This window comes from Osmerus mordax, chromosome 8 (genome assembly GCF_038355195.1).
Source record: "Osmerus mordax isolate fOsmMor3 chromosome 8, fOsmMor3.pri, whole genome shotgun sequence".
Taxonomy (NCBI): Eukaryota; Metazoa; Chordata; class Actinopteri; order Osmeriformes; family Osmeridae; genus Osmerus; species Osmerus mordax.
In genome coordinates, this window is record NC_090057.1 from 2,239,722 (window position 1) to 2,260,822 (window position 21,101).

The following is a 21,101-nucleotide window of genomic DNA, read 5'->3' on the forward strand; positions in this document are numbered from 1 at the left end:
TGACAATTGACAAAATATCACAATTACAATTATTAATACTACTACCTGCTCGTCCAAAATGTGAAATATGACTGAAGCAGTCTCTGAGATTTCATCTGTGTGTTTCATTCAGACTGAATGTACCAGCAAGCTCCCTTAACTCCACTTCCCTAATTATCTTTCTGTGCACACTCTTCGTTGAGGTTCTATGTTTTTTTTGTACTTTCCATCTTGGAACACTGTCAGCCTGAGAACACTGGCATAATTCAGGAGGACAACCAAACCACGCCTCGGGTCCAGTTCTCCAGACCTCCATTACTGACGCCGGAGTCCTGAGGCCAGGCCCAGGTTAGTCTACTTAAGGCTTGGATCAAGCATCGATCAAGCCCGGAGAGTTCTAGAGGAACCGCAGCTCTGAGAACATGTCCTCTGGGTCGTTGCATTTCTTCTGGCACACACAGGAAGTGATCCACTGCATCTTCCAGCGAACGTTGGTGCCCCCCTTGCAGCTGAAGCTGACTGTCACCATGCTAGCCTTATTGGGGACGCAGCAACGCTTGTCTTTGCAGACGCCACAGTAGGTGGGGCGGTACTTCCTGATGCTGGTGCAGCCAGACAGAGTCAGCTTCTCTGCTTTCTTAGCCTGGAACTTGGGCCGACACGTCTTACCTTTTGGAATCTGGAAAATAAAACGAGCCGTGTTAAAATATCTTCTTCATAGGGATTTGTTTTGCCTTTGCACGTTTACTGAAATGCATGGACTTTCTCCAGTTATCAAATGCATGTGGAGGGGTATTGCCAGTATGACAGTCATCTTAAGCCTGTTCTATTTTTCACCACCTGACAGCATATCATTGGCAGTCACTTCTGCATTAAAGTTATCTCAACAGATCCCATTTCAACACCCTGATCGAGGGCTGCTCACATAACAGACGTCACCACCGTCAGAGGTACACACGGCCGATGTTCGCCCGCGCACGGATTCGAACCCGTCACCTCCGACCCGACCACTCCCAGCCACGCCAACAAAAACCTAGCGATCGGCTGGCGAATCCTACCGACAACGGCTCCACTCACCTTCCCCTTCATGGCCTTCAGCTGGCTCTGCTGGCACGGCCGCAGCAGACACAGACGCCGGTCCTTCCTCATCTCACACTTGCCGTTGTCGTTGTTGACGCGGACCGAGATGCCCAGGCCGCAGGTCCTGGAGCAGGGGCTCCATGGAGTGGTCTGGATCAGGCAGTTCTTCTTCCAGGCTAAAGGAGGATCCCTGTAAGCTTTCAGTATTACAGTTAAATGGCACCGTGTCAACACACAGCACCTCAGACCAAGCCCGGGCCTGTACGAAGTCACGCCATGCCACTGCACCTCTCGCTCACAACCAGTCCAGATGGATAGTTTGAGGATCGTACAGATGATTTGATCCACACAGTCAAATTATCTTTAGACATGCCAAGGTGGTTTAATAGAACCTCTTTATGAATGTGAAAGCGTAGATGCTTTATCCTGTCAATTTTCTCTCAATGCACCAGTGATTGAAGTCATATATAATTTCTCTCCAATACCACTATAAAAAAAACTGGTAGCTCGATCTACTCAGGTTCCCTACAACCATGATGAGTCTTATTCTGCAAGCCCAGCCAAGTAAAGCAACATCTACTTTTAATACTGTACATCAAAGCATACTTGAAAGAGGCCTTTGGGGCTTTTGATTGAAAGTGAATAGGGTGCTCTCAATGGGTGTTCAAAACCTGGTCCACCCAGCCTGCTCCTGACCACATACTGCCACACTGTGCTCCTTCTCTCTGCTCCCCCACCAAAATAACCAAACACACTCCTCCGCCCATTCAGTTTAGCTTTGACAGCAATTAGAATTCCAGGCCATACAAGCTGGCGATTCTCCTTGTGGGTTTTTTCTCTACAAACACACACCTGGCATGGCTATGTAGCTTGTATCCTGCTGGTTCTTCCTGGGGTCCTGGGAGCTGCGGAGCCCAGTCGGCATGCTGCCCATCAGGGGAGCAGGGCCTTGGAGTCCAGCGGGTTTCTGGACGAAGGCAGGGGTGCAGCCGATGGCTCCTGCGATGCATGTGCACTTGTACAAGGGGCTGGGCTGGAAGGCCTGGCCATTGTCGTAGTGAGCTCCATTCAGGTCACAACCCACAGCCATCATGTCTGAGAGGAGGAGAGGATAGAGATCGTAATCAGCTCAGGGTTGTGTGACTGCTTCATGTGCTGCTCATAGTGTTCTTGTGGTGATACTGGTTTTCAGAGCAAGGCTTTAGGATTACAGTGTGTAACCTCTTTGATGTCCTTTGATAGCTGATTCAATTATAAATTACTGTGCAGTTCAGTGATATGAATCTAGCTACAGGTTAGTACATATCCCAATACTCGCTATGCAGTCGGGCGATAGCTTATAACAAATTGATTTAAGTATGACTCAGCACGTATTTTGCGGTGAAAACACGCCATTCGTTACCAAGCTCAGTCGGTCAACTAGGGCCTACATGAAGACGTTATCTTTTGTGTGCAAAAGCAGCAAACGTTACAGGAATCACTCACAGGCGCAGACTCCGACCTCGAAGCGGGGCTTGTCTGCCGAGAAGTCGCAGTACATGCTCTTGTGTGGGTCACAGACGTCCCTCTCGTTACACGCGTCCCCGACCTGCCGGGCGCAGCTCTTGCAGCAGCCGCACCCGTCCAGCACGGAGCTGACCCCTGGAGCGCATTGAGGCTTGGCCCGGCACTTACAGGGCCAGTGGCAGAACTGCCGTCTCTCAACAACAGCCCTGCTCTCCCGCGGAGCCAGCAGCTGCCCATGGTGGTTCTGAGCCCTGCAGAGATACTGGAGTGGCGGGATATACTGTGTTAATATCACAGGAACACAGTAAAATAAATATGAAATCAAAGTAAATGACCTCTTTCATTTGTTAAAGGAACAATATCTCTCATGCTAATTTCCGTAACAGTACACATGAGGGTTTCTGGGCGGTTTAGAATCAGAATTCAGAATCAGAAAGGGATGTATTCGCCATGAAAGTTTGCACAGACAAGGAATTTGCTTTGGCAGGAAGGTGCATACAAGGCAGGAGGCAAGACTGTTTTTTAAATATATATTTATGTGATTGTCCTTTCAGGTCTTGGATCTACAATGCCCGAGACCAGAGTTTGCAGCATTCCCCACTAGACATCAGGTAAACAGTCAGAGTGACTTGGTGATCAGACATACTCTATCTAGAGTCTTGTCAGGAGGTAAATTAACTCAGAAACCAAGTAATGTGCTACAGTATATTGCTAATAACTGGTTCTACACTTTCTGAAAATGTGAGGGATATCGTTTAAACCAAGGTGAAGCTTTCAACCCCTGAGATTGACTGCCAACAATTACTTCCTTTGTACTGTACAGAAGAAATAGTTGTCATTTACTGTAAATTCCCAAAAAGAAAAACACCCAAATTACAAAACAAAAAACTCACATAAGAACTATCCCTTCTATCCTGAAATCATTGCAGTACACATATCAACTTAGTTTTTGTATGCGCTGTGATGCAATCCCTGTGTGCTGTTAGTTGTGTCCACATGGCCTGCCTGCCACTGCCCTGCTTCCCAGGACCACTCTGGGTTATGCCAAAAATCTGAAGCCTTTCTGTCAGGTTTACAGAATGAGCTCATTTGATAGTGTGAAAACGGATCTACTGAGACCGTTGGAGACACAGGTCACCATGCTCTCTCTTACTTAGTGTTCAATGGGAACACAAAACAGCTACGTTTTTTTATTTCACCACTACTACACCCCACCCTGTATAAGCCTAAAAAATGTTCCACCCACAGAAGCATGCATTCAAAACGGGAGTCAGATGGCTGAGCGGTTAGGGAGTCGGGATATTAATCAGAAGGTTGTTGGTTCGATTCCCGGCCGTGCCAATTGACGTTGTGTCCTTAGGCAAGGCACTTCACCTTACTTGCCTCGGGGACAATGTCCCTGTACTTACTGTAAGTCGCTCTGGATAAGAGCGTCTGCTAAATGACTAAATGTAAAACAAACCCTAGTGTTGAAAACAGAAAAAAAGACTACTGTTAGATTTTCCTTAACCATTTCAAATCCAACTCAAACGAGGAATCTCTGTAAAACTGACACACTACACACTAAGACTTGACTCGCTACTGTCTATCTCCAGGGCATGTCTTCAACACTCTTCTCCAAGCTTCTGCACAGAAGGTAGGTGTTGAGTCACAGACCAAACTGTCTGTCCTGTCAGAGAAGTTGGAAGCTCAGCTTGTCTTGTTATTGTGAGGCGAGAGAGGAAAGCCGAGGCACTTACCTGCTGCGCTAGGAAGACCAGGAGGGATTGGCAGAGTAGTGATAGCATCTTATAAGTAATCAGGTTTGTATGAGCTCCAGGAGCAGAGAGACAGATGACTGGGAAGGAGGGATTGAGGGAAGGGGGAACAGGAATGGGAATGAGCACGGGGGGAGTGAGATGGAGGGAGCTGACCTGCAGGAGAGAGGCACAAAGCCACCCTCTGTCTCCTCTCCAAACACACCTTTCAGTGGCTCACTGATCCAAAGGAGACATATTTGTCTTCATAAACGCTGGCGTTGTCCCAGACCCAAGCCTACTCTACTTGTTAACCCTTGTGCTGCCTTCGGGTCACATGACCCAAAGGTTCATAACGAACCATTGTTGTGTTTACCCAGTTTTACCCAATACAAAAACAAATACAAATAATTTTCTTTTAACCTTCGCAATGTGGGGGGTCTGAGACAGCCCAACGGTTAAAAGAAAATGCTTCACTGTTTTTGTATGCGGTAAAGTTGTCGCAATACGATGGTGGGTCACAATGACTGATGGGTCAGAATGACCCGAAGATAACACAAGGGTTAAGTCTGTGGACTCACCAAGTATTCTTAAATCCAAATAATAATTTCATATGTAATCATGTATGTGGCTAATTTTCTAATAGCAACTTAGTGATAGTCAAAGCTTGATAAACTGTTTGCCATATTCTTGTTTGGCAATATGTACAGTAGGGTATGTTTGATAAATACAGTTTGTGTTGAGTGGTCATGAGAAGTTTTACTCCCATCTCATGAATGTGTGTGGTGTTTTAACCTAATTGGTGTTGTTGAGCATGTCCCAGTTTTGGTGGAGTACATTATATTTGAGTTCACATTCCTTCCCTATTTACACTGGGTAGAGAGGTCCCACTCTGAGCCTGTGTGGTACCTTCAGGTCTCAGAGCAGAGATGCATTAACACTCAGAAGGACAGAGCTGTAGCCTAAATCCTATGGCACATTTTCTCTTGGATACCTCTAAAACAACATCCCTGGTAAATCAAATCCTAGCGGACTATTAGATAATGCGCCCCCAAAAAAACGGTCTGTTTTGCTTTAATGTTGGAGTAAGACAATGATTTGTGTGAAGGCTAAGACCTGTTTTGCATTTCAATCTGAGAGGTGATAAAATCACCTTCCCCTTTCCTCCCCCATCTCCCCTCCTCTCAAGCCCAGCTCCCTCCTTCCCTCCCACCTACTCATACTGTGTTATAAGGTCTGAAGGGAATCATGCTACAGGCCATCATCTGTACTGATGCAGTCCCAGTCACCCTCCTGACATCCATGGCGGATTTCCTTCATGTCTCAATCTCGGCGGTCTAATTTCTTGGACTCTTTTGGGGTTCCATGTAACTTAAACTAAAATAACTGTGAAAACTATTGAGGCGGGGGAGGGGGAGGGGGGCGGGGGACCGATTGAGCGTAAAGATGAACCGACACCGAGTAGACCGATCCTGGGATCGAGTGACAAGCTGACTTTTAGTCTTGGTGAAAGTAAGAGCGTTACACAAGCACCTTATGTGTGACTTACACAAGGAGGGTATCTGTGGAAAGTAAGCTGTTTGGAGTCTGGTGCAGAACTCAAATGGTTTTAAAATGAACTAGGCCTATGGAAAGCTAAACCACCCTCAGTGCATTCACATCGTATACACGCAAATTTGACGGCACAACATTTCGACTCCCTTCCTCCTGTCTTGTAATACTTTTCTTATATTAAACAACAGTACGAAAATGTGAGGTCATTACGACGACGTTAATAACGCCGTGTTAGGATTTGAATACATTCAAAAATTCAATAAATACGTTAAATGTATCATCCATTATCAATCATACACAAAATCGTACAGTTTTCATGAAAGTGCGTTTCTTAGGACTCCATTCACGTCACCATGTGCCAAATATAGCCTATCAGGTCATTGAAACAGTAAACCACGCATCTAGTTTCGTAACACTTAACAGTATGTAATTGCTTGTTGCATAAAGTGTTGAGTATATTCCACTAGGGGGTGCGCATCCCCGCTGTAGTGACTGACGACTCGTTTCATAAGTTGCACTCCGTTTTAAATAATTGGTTTTGTGAAAATGAGTTGCTAACAGTAACACCACTCAAATTATTATGCAGTTTCAAATAAATAAATGATCTTATTCGAAGTCTTTGATGCCTTCATAGTCTAAGGTTTACCTCGGCTGATCATTATTTATATCATTTGCACAAGTGGTTGTCGCTTGTATCCCATAGTTTGTATTTGTCTTCTGCAGGTTGTCTGAAGGTACGACAACAAATAATACAGGTAACGTTGAGAATATTTGTACCTAATTTCTCTTACACAACCATAACAATAAAACACGTGCAAGATTCGGTTAAAATGCTCGAGCTCAAATCGTGTTTTCTATTATTGCTTTCTGACCTATATATGATTGATGACTTGACAGTTGGAGTAATTATTTTCTTAAGTCTTCACAACAGAAGCTGTAAAGTGGATGTTAAATAAGCGCAGTTAAACACCCTGGAGTTATAACGCTCCATCAGGGCGCGTGCACAACACATCTCGCCATTCCCAGCTGTCCTCGCGAACCTTCCCCCACAGGCAGGTGAACCCACAGGGACATTCCAGGAATACACACCGCACGTCAATAAAATACACTTCTCCCACCTTTTCATGGTGCATCACCAAAGAAAAATGTTTTCCCGGTGACTGCCTCTATAGAAGAAGTAAACATACCAAATCATCCCGTTAAGTGCGGTAATTAAATCAAGGGATTCAGGTGAGTCTTCATAAACAAGGTTTATGAAAGGATAGAAAGGTGAATTATGTAAGTGTTTAGCTGGAGTCAGGTGGCCGAGCGGTTAGGGAATCGGGCTAGTCATCTGAAGGTTGCCAGCTCGATTCCCGGCCATGTCAAATGGCGTTGTGTCCTTGGGCAAGGCACTTCACCCTACTTGCCTCGGGGGGAATGTCCCTGTACTTACTGTAAGTCGCTCTGGATAAGAGCGTCTGCTAAATGTTTTAACATTGATGTTTATGTGATCGAGAAATATCAATTTAAAATGAGTACCGCTATAACATTTATAAATGTGACCACCCCACATACTGTCTAACAAAATCCTAGGTAAGAATGAATAAGGCCATTCAACTTGGATCAGACTTTTAAAACCTTTGTGTCGAAGAACGAAATCTCTTGGTGTAACCGGGGTCACTGTGTCATCCATTAGTACCTTCCCCCCCAATCCTCCCACACTGGGATGCAAACTTAGCCACAAGACTAACTAGCGGTACTTGATGACCTGCCTGACACACATACAAACACACAAACTGACGCACACACAAACACACAAACTCTGACGCACACACAAACACGCTTTCTTCGCATACTTACTTTCACATCTATCCCAGTGTTTGAAAGCTTGATCCAGTGGTCTATTAACCAGTCTAAGGAGTCTAACATATGCTGCTTTCCACTTGGGTCACGTTAATGGAATTTCCTTCTTTATTCCACATCCTTGCCACAAACTTCTTCAATTACTGCAACTAGGAGGAGTGGGGACTGTTTCCAGTCTAATTAATCCCAAAACAGCTATAACATGCTGCTGCAGTTTGATACTCTCATCTGTCTCTCTCTTTATCTTTCTTTATTTATCCCTCTCTCCCTCTCTCTCTCTCTCTCACACACACACACTCTCTCCCTCCCGCACCTTCTTAATTTAATCCGCATATCTCATTTGATCAAAAAAGTTCTTATTTTAAAGTGTTTCGGTTGGATCGTGTCTATCAGACAGACTGCCATGTTTCACAGTCTCAGCAGCTCAACTAGAAAGCAGGGGTCAGTGTTCTCTCCTCTTAGCACCCAGCCGAGCTCTTTGCATCTACGTGTTGGGGCAGAATGGCACGGTCTACCACAGAGAAATCTCTCCCCCCGCCTCAGTGCCCAACCCTGGGCAGGACTGGCAGGCCGTACCCAGTGCACTCCACCCTCTGATTTAGACTGTCTGATCTGTAGCACTTCAGTCAACATGCCCTCACTATAAAAATAGTGCCTGTGCCAAACTGTGAGACACTTTTTTCTCTTTTCTGTGTGTTTGAGTGACATCACTCCTCCGCTTGTGGTGTCCAGCTCAGTTAGCTTGTCGTTGTGACCCAGAAAGATGGTGATCTACTGTATTTCTATCAACACGAGTGATCTGAGGTGTTGAGTGTTAGTGAACAGTGCCCCGGCATCGTCTTGGTTTACAAATCCCCAGTCAAGAAAACGTTTTTTTTTTTTCTTTTTCACTTCCTGACTGATTGAAGTTCAAACCCTGATTCAAGGGCCTCTCAGTGATTCTGAATGTGACATATGTCATGTCAAGCGGTTAAGCACATCACTTTCCTGCTCATGCATCCCAAAATCTTTTGTTTGCTGAGTAAATGAAAATGGAGACAGAGTGTGTTGTGTGAAGGATATTTTCATCTAATGAAAGGCAGGGAGTGAAAATAAACCAAGGCAACCCTGTAATTATCATTCAATTGCTTTTTCTTTACAAATAGTAGCAGTGATTACAATGATAATTTAGTTGGGAATTACCCTTTAAAAAAGCTTTGTTAGCTTTGTTTTTAATTTGAAACCATAATTTTTAATCTTGGTTTATTTATAACAAATTATGTTTGTTGTACTTTAGAAAGAAACTTCCATAATCTCCTTTCGTCTATCACTGGCATCCATGCGATTTTTCCCATCAGTGTCCACCACTACAGAGCAGCTTTCGAAGAGTTTTCAGTGACTCACATGTGAACAATGAACAGGATCAGAAGCAGCAAAGTCTCCACTTTCAGACTTTTATTCAGCCTGTGATGTCATACTAACCCTTTAATGGAGAGGGGATGTACTGTATGTGATATCATATTCTCAGAAGGTGAATGTATTCTTCCCTGCTGAGTGTGGGAACAGTGGATTGGGGCCCCACATCCTATTGAAAGAATGCACAGTGTCAGTCATCTCCGGTGAGCACTGGAGGCTTGGTGCTGTTCTGTGGAAGGGGTTGTGATTGGGATATCTGCTGGGATGTGGCGAGGTTCACCCGGGTGAAAAGACACCGGACACCAACAGGGGAAAGATGAAACGATAACAAAGGAAAACGATCTGAGGATTATGGGAGTAATTACGGAGTGGACAGAGAGCGAGAGGGCTTTCATTGGAGCGAGGGGGAATTAATACTAAATCCATTATCTCCTGTTTGTGGAGACGGCTGCTAGCTGACTCTTGGCATCCCATGGCAGATGAAGTACGGGAGGTCGGACAGGAATTTGCATGTCTTTACATTTAGCAGTTCTCCTACTGTGAGTTTTGTCCAAAGGCAGTGAAACATTTAAGATAGATAGATAAACCGGGTATATTTTCCAAACATGTAAGCACATGTACACACATACACAGTCTGGTCTTTTACAATCTGAAACTTTAATTGAATCGATTAATTGGATTAATTGAAAACTTGTTGTTGTTGTCCTTGCACGGTATAGTTTTTGAATAACATCTAGCCTTAGTTTAAAAAAAACACTACATCGAATGCACAAACAAACTGCCTCTCATTCACACAGAGAGAGAGAGAGAGAGACAAGGGGAGAGGGAGGGAGGTAGAGAGAGAGAGAGAGACAAGTGCTGTCTCTCAGCCATCACAAAAGCAGCTCCTCCCTCTGAGGGGAAACGCCTCCCTAGTATCTAGGCCCCTCCCCTTTGAGCATGGTTATATTACCCTGCCGCTGGGAGTTTGCCACTTGGCTACAGACAGCTTCAGCCCGCGTTCAAGCTACACCCTACGTGTGAGTGCATCTGAACAGGGAGACTCGACACAACTCATTAAAAACAGCCTGTTTCAATCCTGAGCTTCTCTATGAGGCCTCTGGGTTGATCTCTGTCCACGCAGACGTCTACCCTTCTGCTGCATCTGGTAGCTCAGTGCGACCTCCTGTACCTGAGGAGGCACAGTAGACGGGGCAAACACAGGAGGAGCGGCCAGAAAGAGGTGGAGCATGAACTTTGACGAAATCCTTGCTCAGATCGGAGGCTTTGGGAAGTTCCAGAAGATCCTGTACGTATGGATTTGTCTGCCCCAGATCCTGCTGGCGTTCCACATGCTGGTATCGGTCTTCACAGGGGCTGTGCCCCCGCATCTCTGTCGCTCCGAGTGGTCCTCCAGCCACGCTGCTTTGAGTTTCAACTTAAGTCTGGTGGCCGACCCTGGTGCTGACCTGGCCTGCTCGGCCCCTGGCCCCGGCCGGGACTCCCCACAGCTGAACGCCAGCGAGGCCTTGGCTCTCATCACCAGCCAGGCCTCCGCAGGCTGCCAGGGGGGATGGGAGTTCAGCAAGGAGATTTTCCACAGTACTGTGGCAACCGAGGTAAGTTGTCTGTTAGTCATAGCCCATTTTTCACCTCTCTCCGTCTGCCTGGTCTTCAGAGCGGTGGATATCCTCTGTTCCAGATTCTCACAGGAAATGAGGTGAAGGCTGCTTGGCAGATTGGCAGTTGGAGGTCTTTCTAACCCTGCTGGACTGTGGCAGCCATGTAACAGCCTGCTGTAGAGATATCTGAGACTAGCCAAGGTTGCCTGCAGAGAGGGTGGAAATATGGCCTCCTGTGGTGCAGGCATCCTTTCTAGGCCTCTGCTGCTGGTCTGTACAGCCCTCTTCTGCCACGTTAGGTTATGAGAGAGCAAACAACCTGGGAGGGGCCTCATGTGACTGAATTATTACGAAGGGCCACAGAACTGCCTCCCTTGACCATAAGACAAGCCCTCTGAAACAACAACAACCACATTGGCTGAGTCATAGTTTGTTTTGACACACAAACACTAGTTTGGGACCATGTCCTCACTGTAAGCCTCACTGTTCAAGGTGTACTGAAAGATGATGTAGGCCCAGATTTCCAGGTGTTATTACTGTGAGAGCCCTTTAAGTCAGCTATGAAGGCACAAGGAAACAAGTGTGGAAATGTATAGAAATGTATTAACCAAGTATTGACAGTCATGAACTAGGGGATCAGATGGCTGAGCGGTTAGGGAGTCGGGCTATTAATCAGAAGGTTGCTGGTTCGATTCCCGGCCATGAAAAAATGACATTGTGTCCTTGGGCAAGGCACTTCACCCTACTTGCCTCGGGGGAATGTCCCTGTACTTACTGTAAGTCGCTCTGGATAAGAGCATCTGCTAAATGACTAAATGTAATGTAAATGTAACTACTACTGTATGAAGAAGATAAGGAAAGGTAAAAATTAACCAGTTCTGTAAATGTGTCCTTTGGCTTCCCTACGTTCCATAGAGTATACATTTTACCACAACAAAGAACTTATCAAAACATTAACATTACATTTAGCAGACACTCTTATCCAGAGCGACTTACAGTAAGTACAGGGACATTCCCCCCAAGGCAAGTAGGGTGAAGTGCCTTGCCCAAGGACACAACGTCATTTTGCATGGCCGGGAATTGATCCGGCAACCTTCTGATTACTAGCCCGATTCCCTAACCGCTCAGCCACCTGAACGCATAACTCAGGACACGCACTCACAACATACGTACATAGTATCAACACAATAGTAAGATAAGAGTTATCAAACCAGTTATCAAAGTGCAGGTTAATATTCTTCACTCTGGGCCTGAAGTTCATATAGGAATTCTTCAAAGAAATTGTAACTGTAAGGACTGTTCCTCCTTCCAAAGACGAAACTGTCAAGTTCAACAAAAAGAGAATATGAATGATCCCACACAATCTGCAGAGACATAATATTTCATTCAGCTGTCTCTGTTTACGAAAGATTTTCCCAGCTTGACAGTATTCACAATCCTAGACAGTCCAATCCTATTCTGAGCCCCAATACCATATCATGTTCATAACTACTTTCAACAAGACTTCAATAGATCAGCTTTAGGGTATCTACAAAGAAGCAGATAAACTTTCTCAGCAAATGAATATGTAGCATAGCCTTTTTAAAGATAATAAATAGCCTTTATATATGCATTTATATTGCTATAAAATGCAACCTACCGCCAAGTAAAATGCCATGGAACAGTAAACGCGAAGGAAATAATTGGACTTTTCCAGTATGTGGGTTGAAAGTAAATCAGTTGTCATTTGTTTGTTTCATCTTTACAGTGGGACCTGGTGTGTGACAATGCCAATCTGAACAATATTGGTGCCTCTATCTACATGTTTGGTCTTCTGATAGGGGCTGTGGTGTTTGGCGCCCTGGCAGACAAGTGAGTTAGAAAACATTAAAACATCTCCAACCTTTATTCCTAAAAAGTTTTTCTTAGTTTCAGGAGTCACACCGCAAGTTGAATAATTCAGGGTAAACCTTTCTGCAGAATTTTCGCTTGGAAACTGTCTCATTCATTATTATTTATAGGCGATGGCAGTGATTTTATTTCAATTGCCCTCTTGTTTACCAGCCAAGTCAAAAGTATTTGAATTATTTTAACACTGGGGATTATTCAGACCCAGTCTAATTTGCAGCATATGTCTTGGTCTGGACAAACACAACTCTGAACGTAGCAGAAGGCCTATAAGTGAAGTTGACTGAAGAGGATCTGCAGATTTGAAAGGGCTGTGACTGTGTTTGAAGGTGCTGTGACTGTGTTTGAAGGGGCTGTGACTGTGTTTGAAGGGGCTGTGACTGTTTGAAGGGGCTGTGACTGTGTTTGAAGGGGCTCTGACTGTGTTTGAAGGGGCTGTGACTGTGTTTGAAGGGGCTGTGACTGTGTTTGAAAGGGTTGTGACTGTGTTTGAAAGGGCTGTGACTGTGTTTGAAAGGGCTGTGACTGTGTTTGAAGGGGCTGTGACTGTGTTTCTCGTTTCAGGTACGGTCGCAGGCCCATAATTTTGGTTGGCTTGGCGATTCAGACGACCTTCGGGGTCGGTGCAGCTTTCGCGCCGAATTTCTACATCTACGTCATCCTGCGCTTTGTGGTCGGGACCACTATTTCAGCTGTCATCATGAACGCGTTTGTTTTAGGTCTGTCCTAAGGACAGACACACATTCATTCCACATTCATCTGATCGTAGAGTAGTCTAGCCTTTTCTTGCTCTGTTGAAACTCTAGTTTATGCGTTGTCTGTGGACCTCGCAGGCACAGAGTGGACAGGATCGAAGCATCGGATGCTGGCCGGTGTCATCACAGACTACTTCTTCGGGTTTGGTTACATTATCCTGGCGGGGCTGGCGTACCTTATACGAGACTGGCGCAAACTCCAGCTGGCCATCTCAGCACCAGGCTTCCTGTTCATCTTCTACATCTGGTGAGTCCGACGCCGGGGCGCTCAGCCTGGCCTAAACCCCTGGAAACACGGCGGAGGGAATAGAGATGAGGACCCTTCGGTTTGAATCCAGGGCAATGCAAATGGTCTTAACAGCAACAGCAGACTCTTGCAGACTTGGCTCCCGAACTAATTAAATTGGGGGGCTTTTTTTTCACAAGGGGGGGGCACGCATTTACAAAGCATGTATGAGAGTCAAAATAAGAGCAGACCTGCATATTCTGCAGGAAAGTGTAGCCATCTTGATATTTAATTTACAGCCAATGTCAGTATTTCTTATTTACTTTAACAAAATAATTTTTTGAGGGGGCACAGCATACCATTTGGGGGGGCATTGCCCCCCTTGGAGCCGACCCTGGCCTCTTGACATATGAACCCCACTGGCACGTGCTCACAGTGGCACCTCATTAACACTCGCCCTCCACTGTTGTTACTGTAGCCTCTTTCCAACCTCGCGGTCATACGCGGTAGGCTTGTGTTTGCGACAAACACAAGCCTACCGCGTATGACCTGGAGCGTCCATAGTTCCCATGGACGCTCCAGGTCATACATACTTGTTTATGTGCCGCCCATTGGAACACCTCTCTTCTAAATTCCTAGGGTGTTGCCAAAGTCGGCCCGTTGGTTAATGGCCAATGACAAGAATGAGGAAGCCATGGACCTGATCCGCAAGGCTGCTCTAATGAATGGAAAACCCCTGCAGGATGATGAGGAGATAAGTCAGGTGAAAAGAGGTCACTTCAGTCAGAACTGTTGCGTAACAACACCCAACTCAAAGGGCATACACACAGCATGGTTGCCCATATGCTCCTTGTGCTTTGAAAATTATCCTTCAAATATTTCATTTGGTGAAACTGGTTGTATGGCTTATGCAGATGTGCTTGTGTAGATGTGATGATGTTCTTTGAGGGCTGCGTCTGTGTTAGTCTCTCACGTTCTGATCTGTTAACTCTTCAGGGATACAAAGACAAGCTGAAGCTGGAGGACAAGAAAAAACACACGGTGATTGACTTGGTCCGCACTCCTAAAATGAGGAGGCATTCATTGATCATTTTCTACCTGTGGTGAGTGTCTACCACTGGCTCTCAGACGCAATGAAATTGCCAGCTGTGGTTAACATTCATTCTCTGAGGGGGGGGTCATTTTCCTCACTATGACCTTGTTAGGACAAATCTCTCCTAGTCTTCCTCCCTGCTGGCATTTGGCAGCTTATCAGTGGGAGACAAAAGTGGGTGACTCAACAGTGCAAACGCACCAAATAAGTTTGTACATGTGCAATTGGTTGTGGAAGAAATATGTATCTTAGGGTGTGACTTGTGACACAATCTTCTACGTTATTGTGTAAATTATTTGAATGACAGCATTGATAGGCGGGCAGTACAGTAAGAGTAAATTGGAAAAGGAAATGTTATCCTCTAGAAGATTCTCCCAGCTCTGAGTATGTTACAGTGTTGAAGTAGTTTCAGTCTTAAACCGAGTAATTGATGGGATTCAATTACTCTGTGGCTTCTCCTTCTCCTTAGACATATTTTTCTCATTTCCTGTTTTTACCATTACAACATCTCCTCTGTCTCAGAGTGTGTACAGTGCGTGTGTGTGGGTGTGTCAAACCTGCACGGTAGCAGAAACAGAGGACGACAAAATCCAGGTCCTCCCCTGCCCCCGTTAACGGTAGCAGCAGGACATTAACTCTTCCGTTGCTTTTTTGGACAAGCTATTTCATGTCGGGAACTGTTTCACCAGCCGTTCCACATAAATCACACGGAATTCTTCACCTGGTTCCTGACACTTCTCCACCCCGCCTCTCTGTGTTTACAGGTTTGTCAACGTGATGGTATATTACGGTCTGTCTCTCAACATCTCTGACTTTGGAATGAACATCTACCTCACCCAGCTCATCTTCGGCCTGGTGGAGATGCCAGCCCGCACCATCACGCTGTTCACCCTCAACCGCTCCCGCAAGATATCCCAGATGGCCTTCCTGGCAGTTGGGGGTGTCGCTTGCCTGCTGACCATTTTCATCCCTGATGGTACTGAGCGTGACATGTGAAACTGGGTTTTTAGATCTCTACCCTCAAGGTCAACAGCCTTAGGGACACTCCTCCCTTTCCATAGAGACTGAACAGGTGACAGAAGTTGAACAAGTTGTTTACTGGTGTACTACTCTTAGCTCTTAGCTCTGTTTATGGGGACGGATCCACAAGACGGTTGACTTGCAGATGCTACTCAGCCCAGACTCATCGGGTCACAAATGTTCTTCTTTTCCCAGAACTTTCCATCATCAGAACCATCCTGGCTATGATCGGCAAGTTCGGAATCACAGCGTCCCTGTCCATAGTTTACATCTATTCTGCTGAGGTGTTTCCAACGGTCATCAGGTGAGCATGGATCCACCCAGATCTAGAATCCAAAGTCTCATCGCTGTGCTCAGGGTTATCCAGGAACATCTACGGTCATTTCAGAACAGAACATCAGAAAAAAGTTCCCATAGCTGCATAGCTGAACATCTGTGGTTCATCGTTCAGGGCTGTTGTGAGGCGAACCCTCAGTCTGGTTTCAGTTCCAGAACCCTGCTGTAACAGTGAGAGTGGAGCTTGGCTTGGCTGTAACGGTCTATTCTCTGGCTCCGACGCAGGCAGAATGGGATTGGGATGGGCTCCATGTGTGCGCGGGCCGGAGGAGTCTTAGCCCCCGTCATTTACCTCCTGAGGACCTTCAGTAAGAGCGCACCCATGGTGCTCTTCGGCCTGTTCACCCTGCTGGGCGCCGGGCTGACCCTGCTACTGCCTGAGACAGCCAATAAGCATCTGCCTGACACCATTGAGGATGTGGAAGGAGCCAATCCGAGGTCTGGTGGAACTTCATAGCCGTCCACATATGTGTGGGAGGGGGAGGAGGAGGGATGAGGGGGGGACACCCACCCACCTGGGGCTCTGACTCCTTCCAGCCCTCTTACATTTATTCATTTAGCAGACGCTCTTATCCAGAGCGTCCATCATCTTGCTGTTGTACTCCACACCTGTTCCAAGGAACCAGGCTACATGTGTCGTGAGCCTAACTGACTTTTCCCGACAACATTCATTTTGAAACTGCCGCTCAGAGCACTCGAACAAAAGCTCTTTTTGTACCAGAATTACGACGACCTGACATTTTTCATATACTGTTTTTTGTTTTATGTTTTAAATATTTTTTCTATATTGACAATATTTATACGTGTGTTTGTGGTATTTTTTTTTACATTTTTATATGAAAAAGAAAAAGTATTACTCAGTTATGATCAGGGCTGTACATGTTTTGCCCATTTTATGGGCAGAACATTCTTACTTTCTTACGTTTGTTTCTGTGATCCTTTTACTGCTCAGAATTCCTACTCCGGTCCTTTTCACACCAACAGCAACAGAGTTCTTTCACATCTACCTTATCGGTCTAGACACCCCCACAGTCCATCCGGTCTGACAGGCTTACCTTGAGATGATAAACGCCTGGAAAGCCCTCAGTGTTAGCCTGCCGGGTTGTCTGTTAGATCCTGGCTGCCAGACTGGAACTAAGGCACAGATAAACGATGCAGACCACACTTACCCTTGGCACATACTCATGCTGACGTCAACGATATCACTAAGGTGAAGTTATCTTGACAGTGTTACCCTCAGCCAGAAAACCTCTAGTGCGATCTGTTCAACTTACACAGACAAGTACCGTGCATAGATGAAAGTGTACGAGTAAACACACTAACACCAATGAAGGAGAGACAGAAACTTAGGTTGTTTGCCAGTGTCTTTCACAGTGAGTGGAGATGATTATGACAGGACTGTTGCGATATCGTCCCCTGAGAATTTTTGTGACACTATTTTCTTCTAACAGTGTATTATTTGACAAGCATGTCCTGCTACTGTTGTATTTTGTACAGCTTAGGAGCTGAAAGGGTTAGGGTCAGGGTTAGGCTAACCCTAACTCTGAAAGCTACAGTCACAGTAAATCGGGGTCTAACTGTATACTGCCACCCTACGGTGGAAATTGGTACTACTCTTTATTTGACAGCTATGGTCATATTTACATTTAGTCATTTAGCAGACGCTCTTATCCAGTAAGTACAGGGACATTCCCCCCAGAGGCAAGTAGGGTGAAGTGCCTTGCCCAAGGACACAACGTCATTTGGCACGGCTGGGAATTGAACCAACAACCTTCTGATTAATAGCCCGACTCCCTATCCGCTCAGCCATCTGACCCAACATTATATTAGTTTCATGTCAGATGATTTTTACAGCACATTTGTTTTTTATGTACGGTTTTGAGTGCAATCAGTTTTTATTATGAATTCATAGATTTTTTTTTACATACCATATTTACAATCTCCCAGTCAATGACTGGGATATTGTATCTATGCTGTGAGAAATAAATGTATCAACCTTAGCCATGTAATAAACTTTAGCCAACACGCATGTGTGTGAAAGAGTGTGCTGTCCTGTCATTTGAAATACAAATAGCAAGCCTGTTGCCAGCCAATAGCAACCCAGCTGCCAGGGGTCAGATTCTCCACCTCTCATGAGGAATAACTGCAGCGTCTGTCTCAGAGTGGCTGTCATAAGCGCCCCGTGTGGCTGGCACAGGCGTGCATGGCTGGCAATGATTCACATCAGACAACAACTGGCATTTCAATTAGACTGTACCTCCGTGGACCCCTGAGAAAACAGCTGCACAAGCCCATCCCCCTGACCCCTGACCCCTGAGCGGGAGGGGCCAGACGGAGGGACAGTCTGGTGTTTTAATAGTTGTATTAATCTGTGGTCTGGTGTTTAGTCAGAGCCCAGATATGTGGAGATGACATTTTTTTGGAGGAGAGGAGTGGAAATGAACCAGACAAACCCATGACATCACTGAGACTGCTCCACATGGTATTTCTGCTGTTTTGTTCGAGTGTAGCTGCAGTTATCTGGGTTTGAATTGGCTTGATAGCTGAGAGAGGAGAACAGAGAAGCCTAAAACAGAATAGATTAAAACAGAGCAGAGTAAAAGATTGTACAGTAGAGTATAGGAGAGTCCTCATCAAGTACTCATCAATGACGCAAACCTTTTTGGGGATTTTTTTTATTTCAAAAGGTTTTTTGAAACCTTTCAAAACAAACCTTTTCAACAAGCGTTTTTTTTTTAAGTAATAAAAAAGTTACTAAAAAGTGTTTTTCTTTGAAGTTGTCAGAAATGTCTGAATAGTGAAGTAAAGTACTATTACTAGAAAAATCAACTTTATTACAGTAATTAAGTAGGCTATTTGTACTTTGTTACTTCCCATATCTGGTTAATATGCTGCACTTTACAGCTATTGTACAGCAGGTGGCGCTCCAAAGCAATTATCAGAATAAAATCAACGTACTGTATTGTTTTCCTCAATTATTTACTGTACGGCTTCATTATAGCAAATTATATTTTGTGTAAATAAATATTTAGTCAATGCATTTACACATGCAACTCTAGATCGGCTAAATTAAACCGGTTATTCTTTCTTCTTCTTTTTTCTATATTTACTCATCTATTTATCCTCATTATATGCTAGGTGTGTTTGAGATTTAGATGTATTCACTCCAAAATTGGATTTCACACTTTAAGACTACAAGACACAGCCCAGTGACACACCAAACCTGTTTACAATCTTTGTCTCGCCCTCCTCACACAGTCTCCGTCTATTGGCTTGAAGTCCTGTCAATCTCCGCAAAAATCCCGTTATAGTTTCATTGTGGCCCTGCAAGGCTAACGCCATCACACAGCGGCTACAGCAAACTGGGCAGCAAGCAGATCGCACAGGCTACACTACGATATAGACAAAAACTAGAAGAAAAGACTATCATTTACAACGGCAATGGAATATAGACCTCCGGTTAATTAGACGCCTGAGACTGTGTAAGTTCCATTTTCCTACTTCATTGAGACTCTTATTAAGAAAGCAAACAAATTACTTTGATTTTAAATGACTACCTAGCGCATAAAACTGCATGCGGGTTCTTATATTTCCATTCGTCTGTTGGCTCTAGGGTCATTAGGTTTGTAATGACCCACATTTGAGTTTTCTAGTTTATATTCAGATTCGCTCATTTCTTTAACATGTATGAAGAGCATCACAGGATGATATGATCGGTATATGGGCCAGTAGGCGAGTGAGAAATGTGTTGACTGTACATCCCAAATAAAACCTATAGACTCAGCACAGCATGGGAATCAGTAGTGAATTTGCTTACTTGGTTGCCTAATGTTGTCCCCACCAATATCAATCAGATGTATTCGATGAAGGGTACAATGTCACTTCGACTCGAGTTTGTGGTGGAATCGAGTACCAAGATAGCCGGTTACCAATTGTAAACATGTTTCCTGTAAGTTCATCTTCAGGCATGATTCATTCAGACTGGAATATAGGATTCTGTTGGACATACATTCCAAGGAGTCAGCTGTGCATGTGTTTATTTTTGACTAACATAGTTCCTGCCAGATTTATGACTCATCCAGAAACTATACAGGGAATAATGGAATTATTAAAATGATATGGAGCTTTCATCAAAGTCTTCTTTTTCATTATAAATAAGTGAAAGGTTAACTGAAAAAATATTATTGAAATCCCTCTGTTGCGAAATTGCCTTCCACTTTCCTCTAATAATTGGGGTCTGTTGTATGGTTGACCCCAGCATCCCTCCAAATAATATTAGATTTAGTTTCTAAATCATCTCAACTGAAATGAAGTTTCGTCCTCTGTGGATGTGTTCAGTCCATAAAGTCTCCTGGCTCACCCATCACTGCATGTAATTAGTAGTGGCTGTGACATGCGTGATACATGTTTGAATATGCTCTTGATGTGTTCGTAAACACACACTTAATTTGTAAATCATAAATAGCTTTTGCACAAATATGTGTCCTGAAAGTTATGTGTTCCGGTGGAAGTGGTAGAGACCTATAATACGGTCTTGTCTCTGTAGGGTGAGTTTCCTTTTCAAGATAAGTTCTGCAAATCCTGCACATCCTGCTCTAAATGTGTAGTGGGTTTTACTAGGGGATTAATTATCAGTAAGGTACAGAACCCTGTTTTCTTTTTGAAAACGTGAGGTTTCAGACATACTGCTATCCATATTTTCTATTTCAGTTGGGTTGTTGACCAGTGCCAGTGTTTGGCACTTTGTAAAAAACTGAAATTCTGCTTACAGTACAACCTTAAGGACTTATTTACAGCAGTTCATATGTCAGTTCTGAATAGTTTACTACTGTATTGTTTTTTTTGCAGCTGAAGATGTCTTCAGGCTGTTTGGGAGTCTTTGCAGGATGCACAAAAGTAATATTTTAAACCACAGCAAGCATCCTGATACTAAAAAATCAGCACCCTGCATTTAAAACAAAATGTGTTTTTCTTTTTCATTGAAAGTCATAAAAGACAAGCAGAATGTAGGCTTGAACAGAAAATAAGTCCTCTATCTTCTCTCATTTGCAAGTTATAACTCCACATTTACATAAATAAAAAAGCTCT

The 21,101-nt window shown here is 44.5% G+C and overlaps 3 protein-coding genes across 7 annotated transcripts in view; 2 read left to right on the forward strand and 1 right to left on the reverse strand.

Annotated features, from left to right (window-relative positions):
• Positions 1-49: 49 nt before the first annotated feature.
• ccn6 (cellular communication network factor 6) lies at positions 50-4,352 on the reverse strand. The gene is made up of 5 exons (XM_067241636.1): positions 4,305-4,352; positions 2,545-2,827; positions 1,912-2,154; positions 1,057-1,256; positions 50-658 (listed from the first exon to the last, which is right to left on the reverse strand). The coding sequence occupies exons 1-5, from the start codon at positions 4,350-4,352 to the stop codon at positions 377-379; spliced, it is 1,056 nt and encodes a 351-aa protein (XP_067097737.1). The 3' UTR covers positions 50-376.
• A 5,754-nt stretch (positions 4,353-10,106) lies between these two features.
• Positions 10,107-16,471, forward strand: si:dkey-119m7.4 (uncharacterized protein LOC560629 homolog). Of its 2 annotated transcripts, XM_067242034.1 has the most exons (9): positions 10,107-10,693; positions 12,444-12,547; positions 13,148-13,302; positions 13,417-13,585; positions 14,204-14,327; positions 14,561-14,667; positions 15,422-15,633; positions 15,873-15,981; positions 16,239-16,471. In XM_067242034.1, exons 1-9 carry the CDS (start codon positions 10,325-10,327, stop codon positions 16,468-16,470), a joined length of 1,581 nt encoding a protein of 526 aa, XP_067098135.1. In that variant the 5' UTR covers positions 10,107-10,324; the 3' UTR covers position 16,471. The 2 variants fall into 2 exon arrangements, 1 of the variants encoding a protein (XP_067098135.1); XR_010877028.1 differs by lacking the exon at positions 16,239-16,471 and having other exon boundaries at positions 15,422-15,729; positions 15,873-15,982.
• Positions 16,472-19,370: 2,899 nt separating this feature from the next.
• The window catches only part of fynb (FYN proto-oncogene, Src family tyrosine kinase b), a 42,983-nt gene continuing 41,252 nt past the window's right edge, over positions 19,371-21,101 (forward strand). For 3 of the 4 annotated variants that reach the window (XM_067241294.1, XM_067241297.1, XM_067241298.1), the window contains exon 1: positions 19,371-19,495. The gene's annotated coding sequence lies outside the window, so the exon portion shown is untranslated. The remainder of the gene's footprint in view (positions 19,496-21,101) is intronic. The other variant, XM_067241295.1, reaches the window with a different exon arrangement.

Bases quoted from the DNA above. Each gene is read 5' to 3' on its own strand.
- ccn6 (XM_067241636.1), bottom strand. From the start codon at position 4,352: ATGCTATCACTACTCTGCCAATCCCTCCTGGTCTTCCTAGCGCAGCAG. The intron at 2,828-4,304 runs GTAAGTGCCTCG...CCGCCACTCCAG, and splicing joins TGGTCTTCCTAGCGCAGCAG to TATCTCTGCAGGGCTCAGAA. The intron at 659-1,056 runs GTGAGTGGAGCC...TTTATTTTCCAG, and splicing joins TGAAGGCCATGAAGGGGAAG to ATTCCAAAAGGTAAGACGTG.
- si:dkey-119m7.4 (XM_067242034.1), top strand. From the start codon at position 10,325: ATGAACTTTGACGAAATCCTTGCTCAGATCGGAGGCTTTGGGAAGTTC. The intron at 12,548-13,147 runs GTGAGTTAGAAA...TTCTCGTTTCAG, and splicing joins TTTGGCGCCCTGGCAGACAA to GTACGGTCGCAGGCCCATAA. The intron at 13,303-13,416 runs GTCTGTCCTAAG...TGGACCTCGCAG, and splicing joins CATGAACGCGTTTGTTTTAG to GCACAGAGTGGACAGGATCG.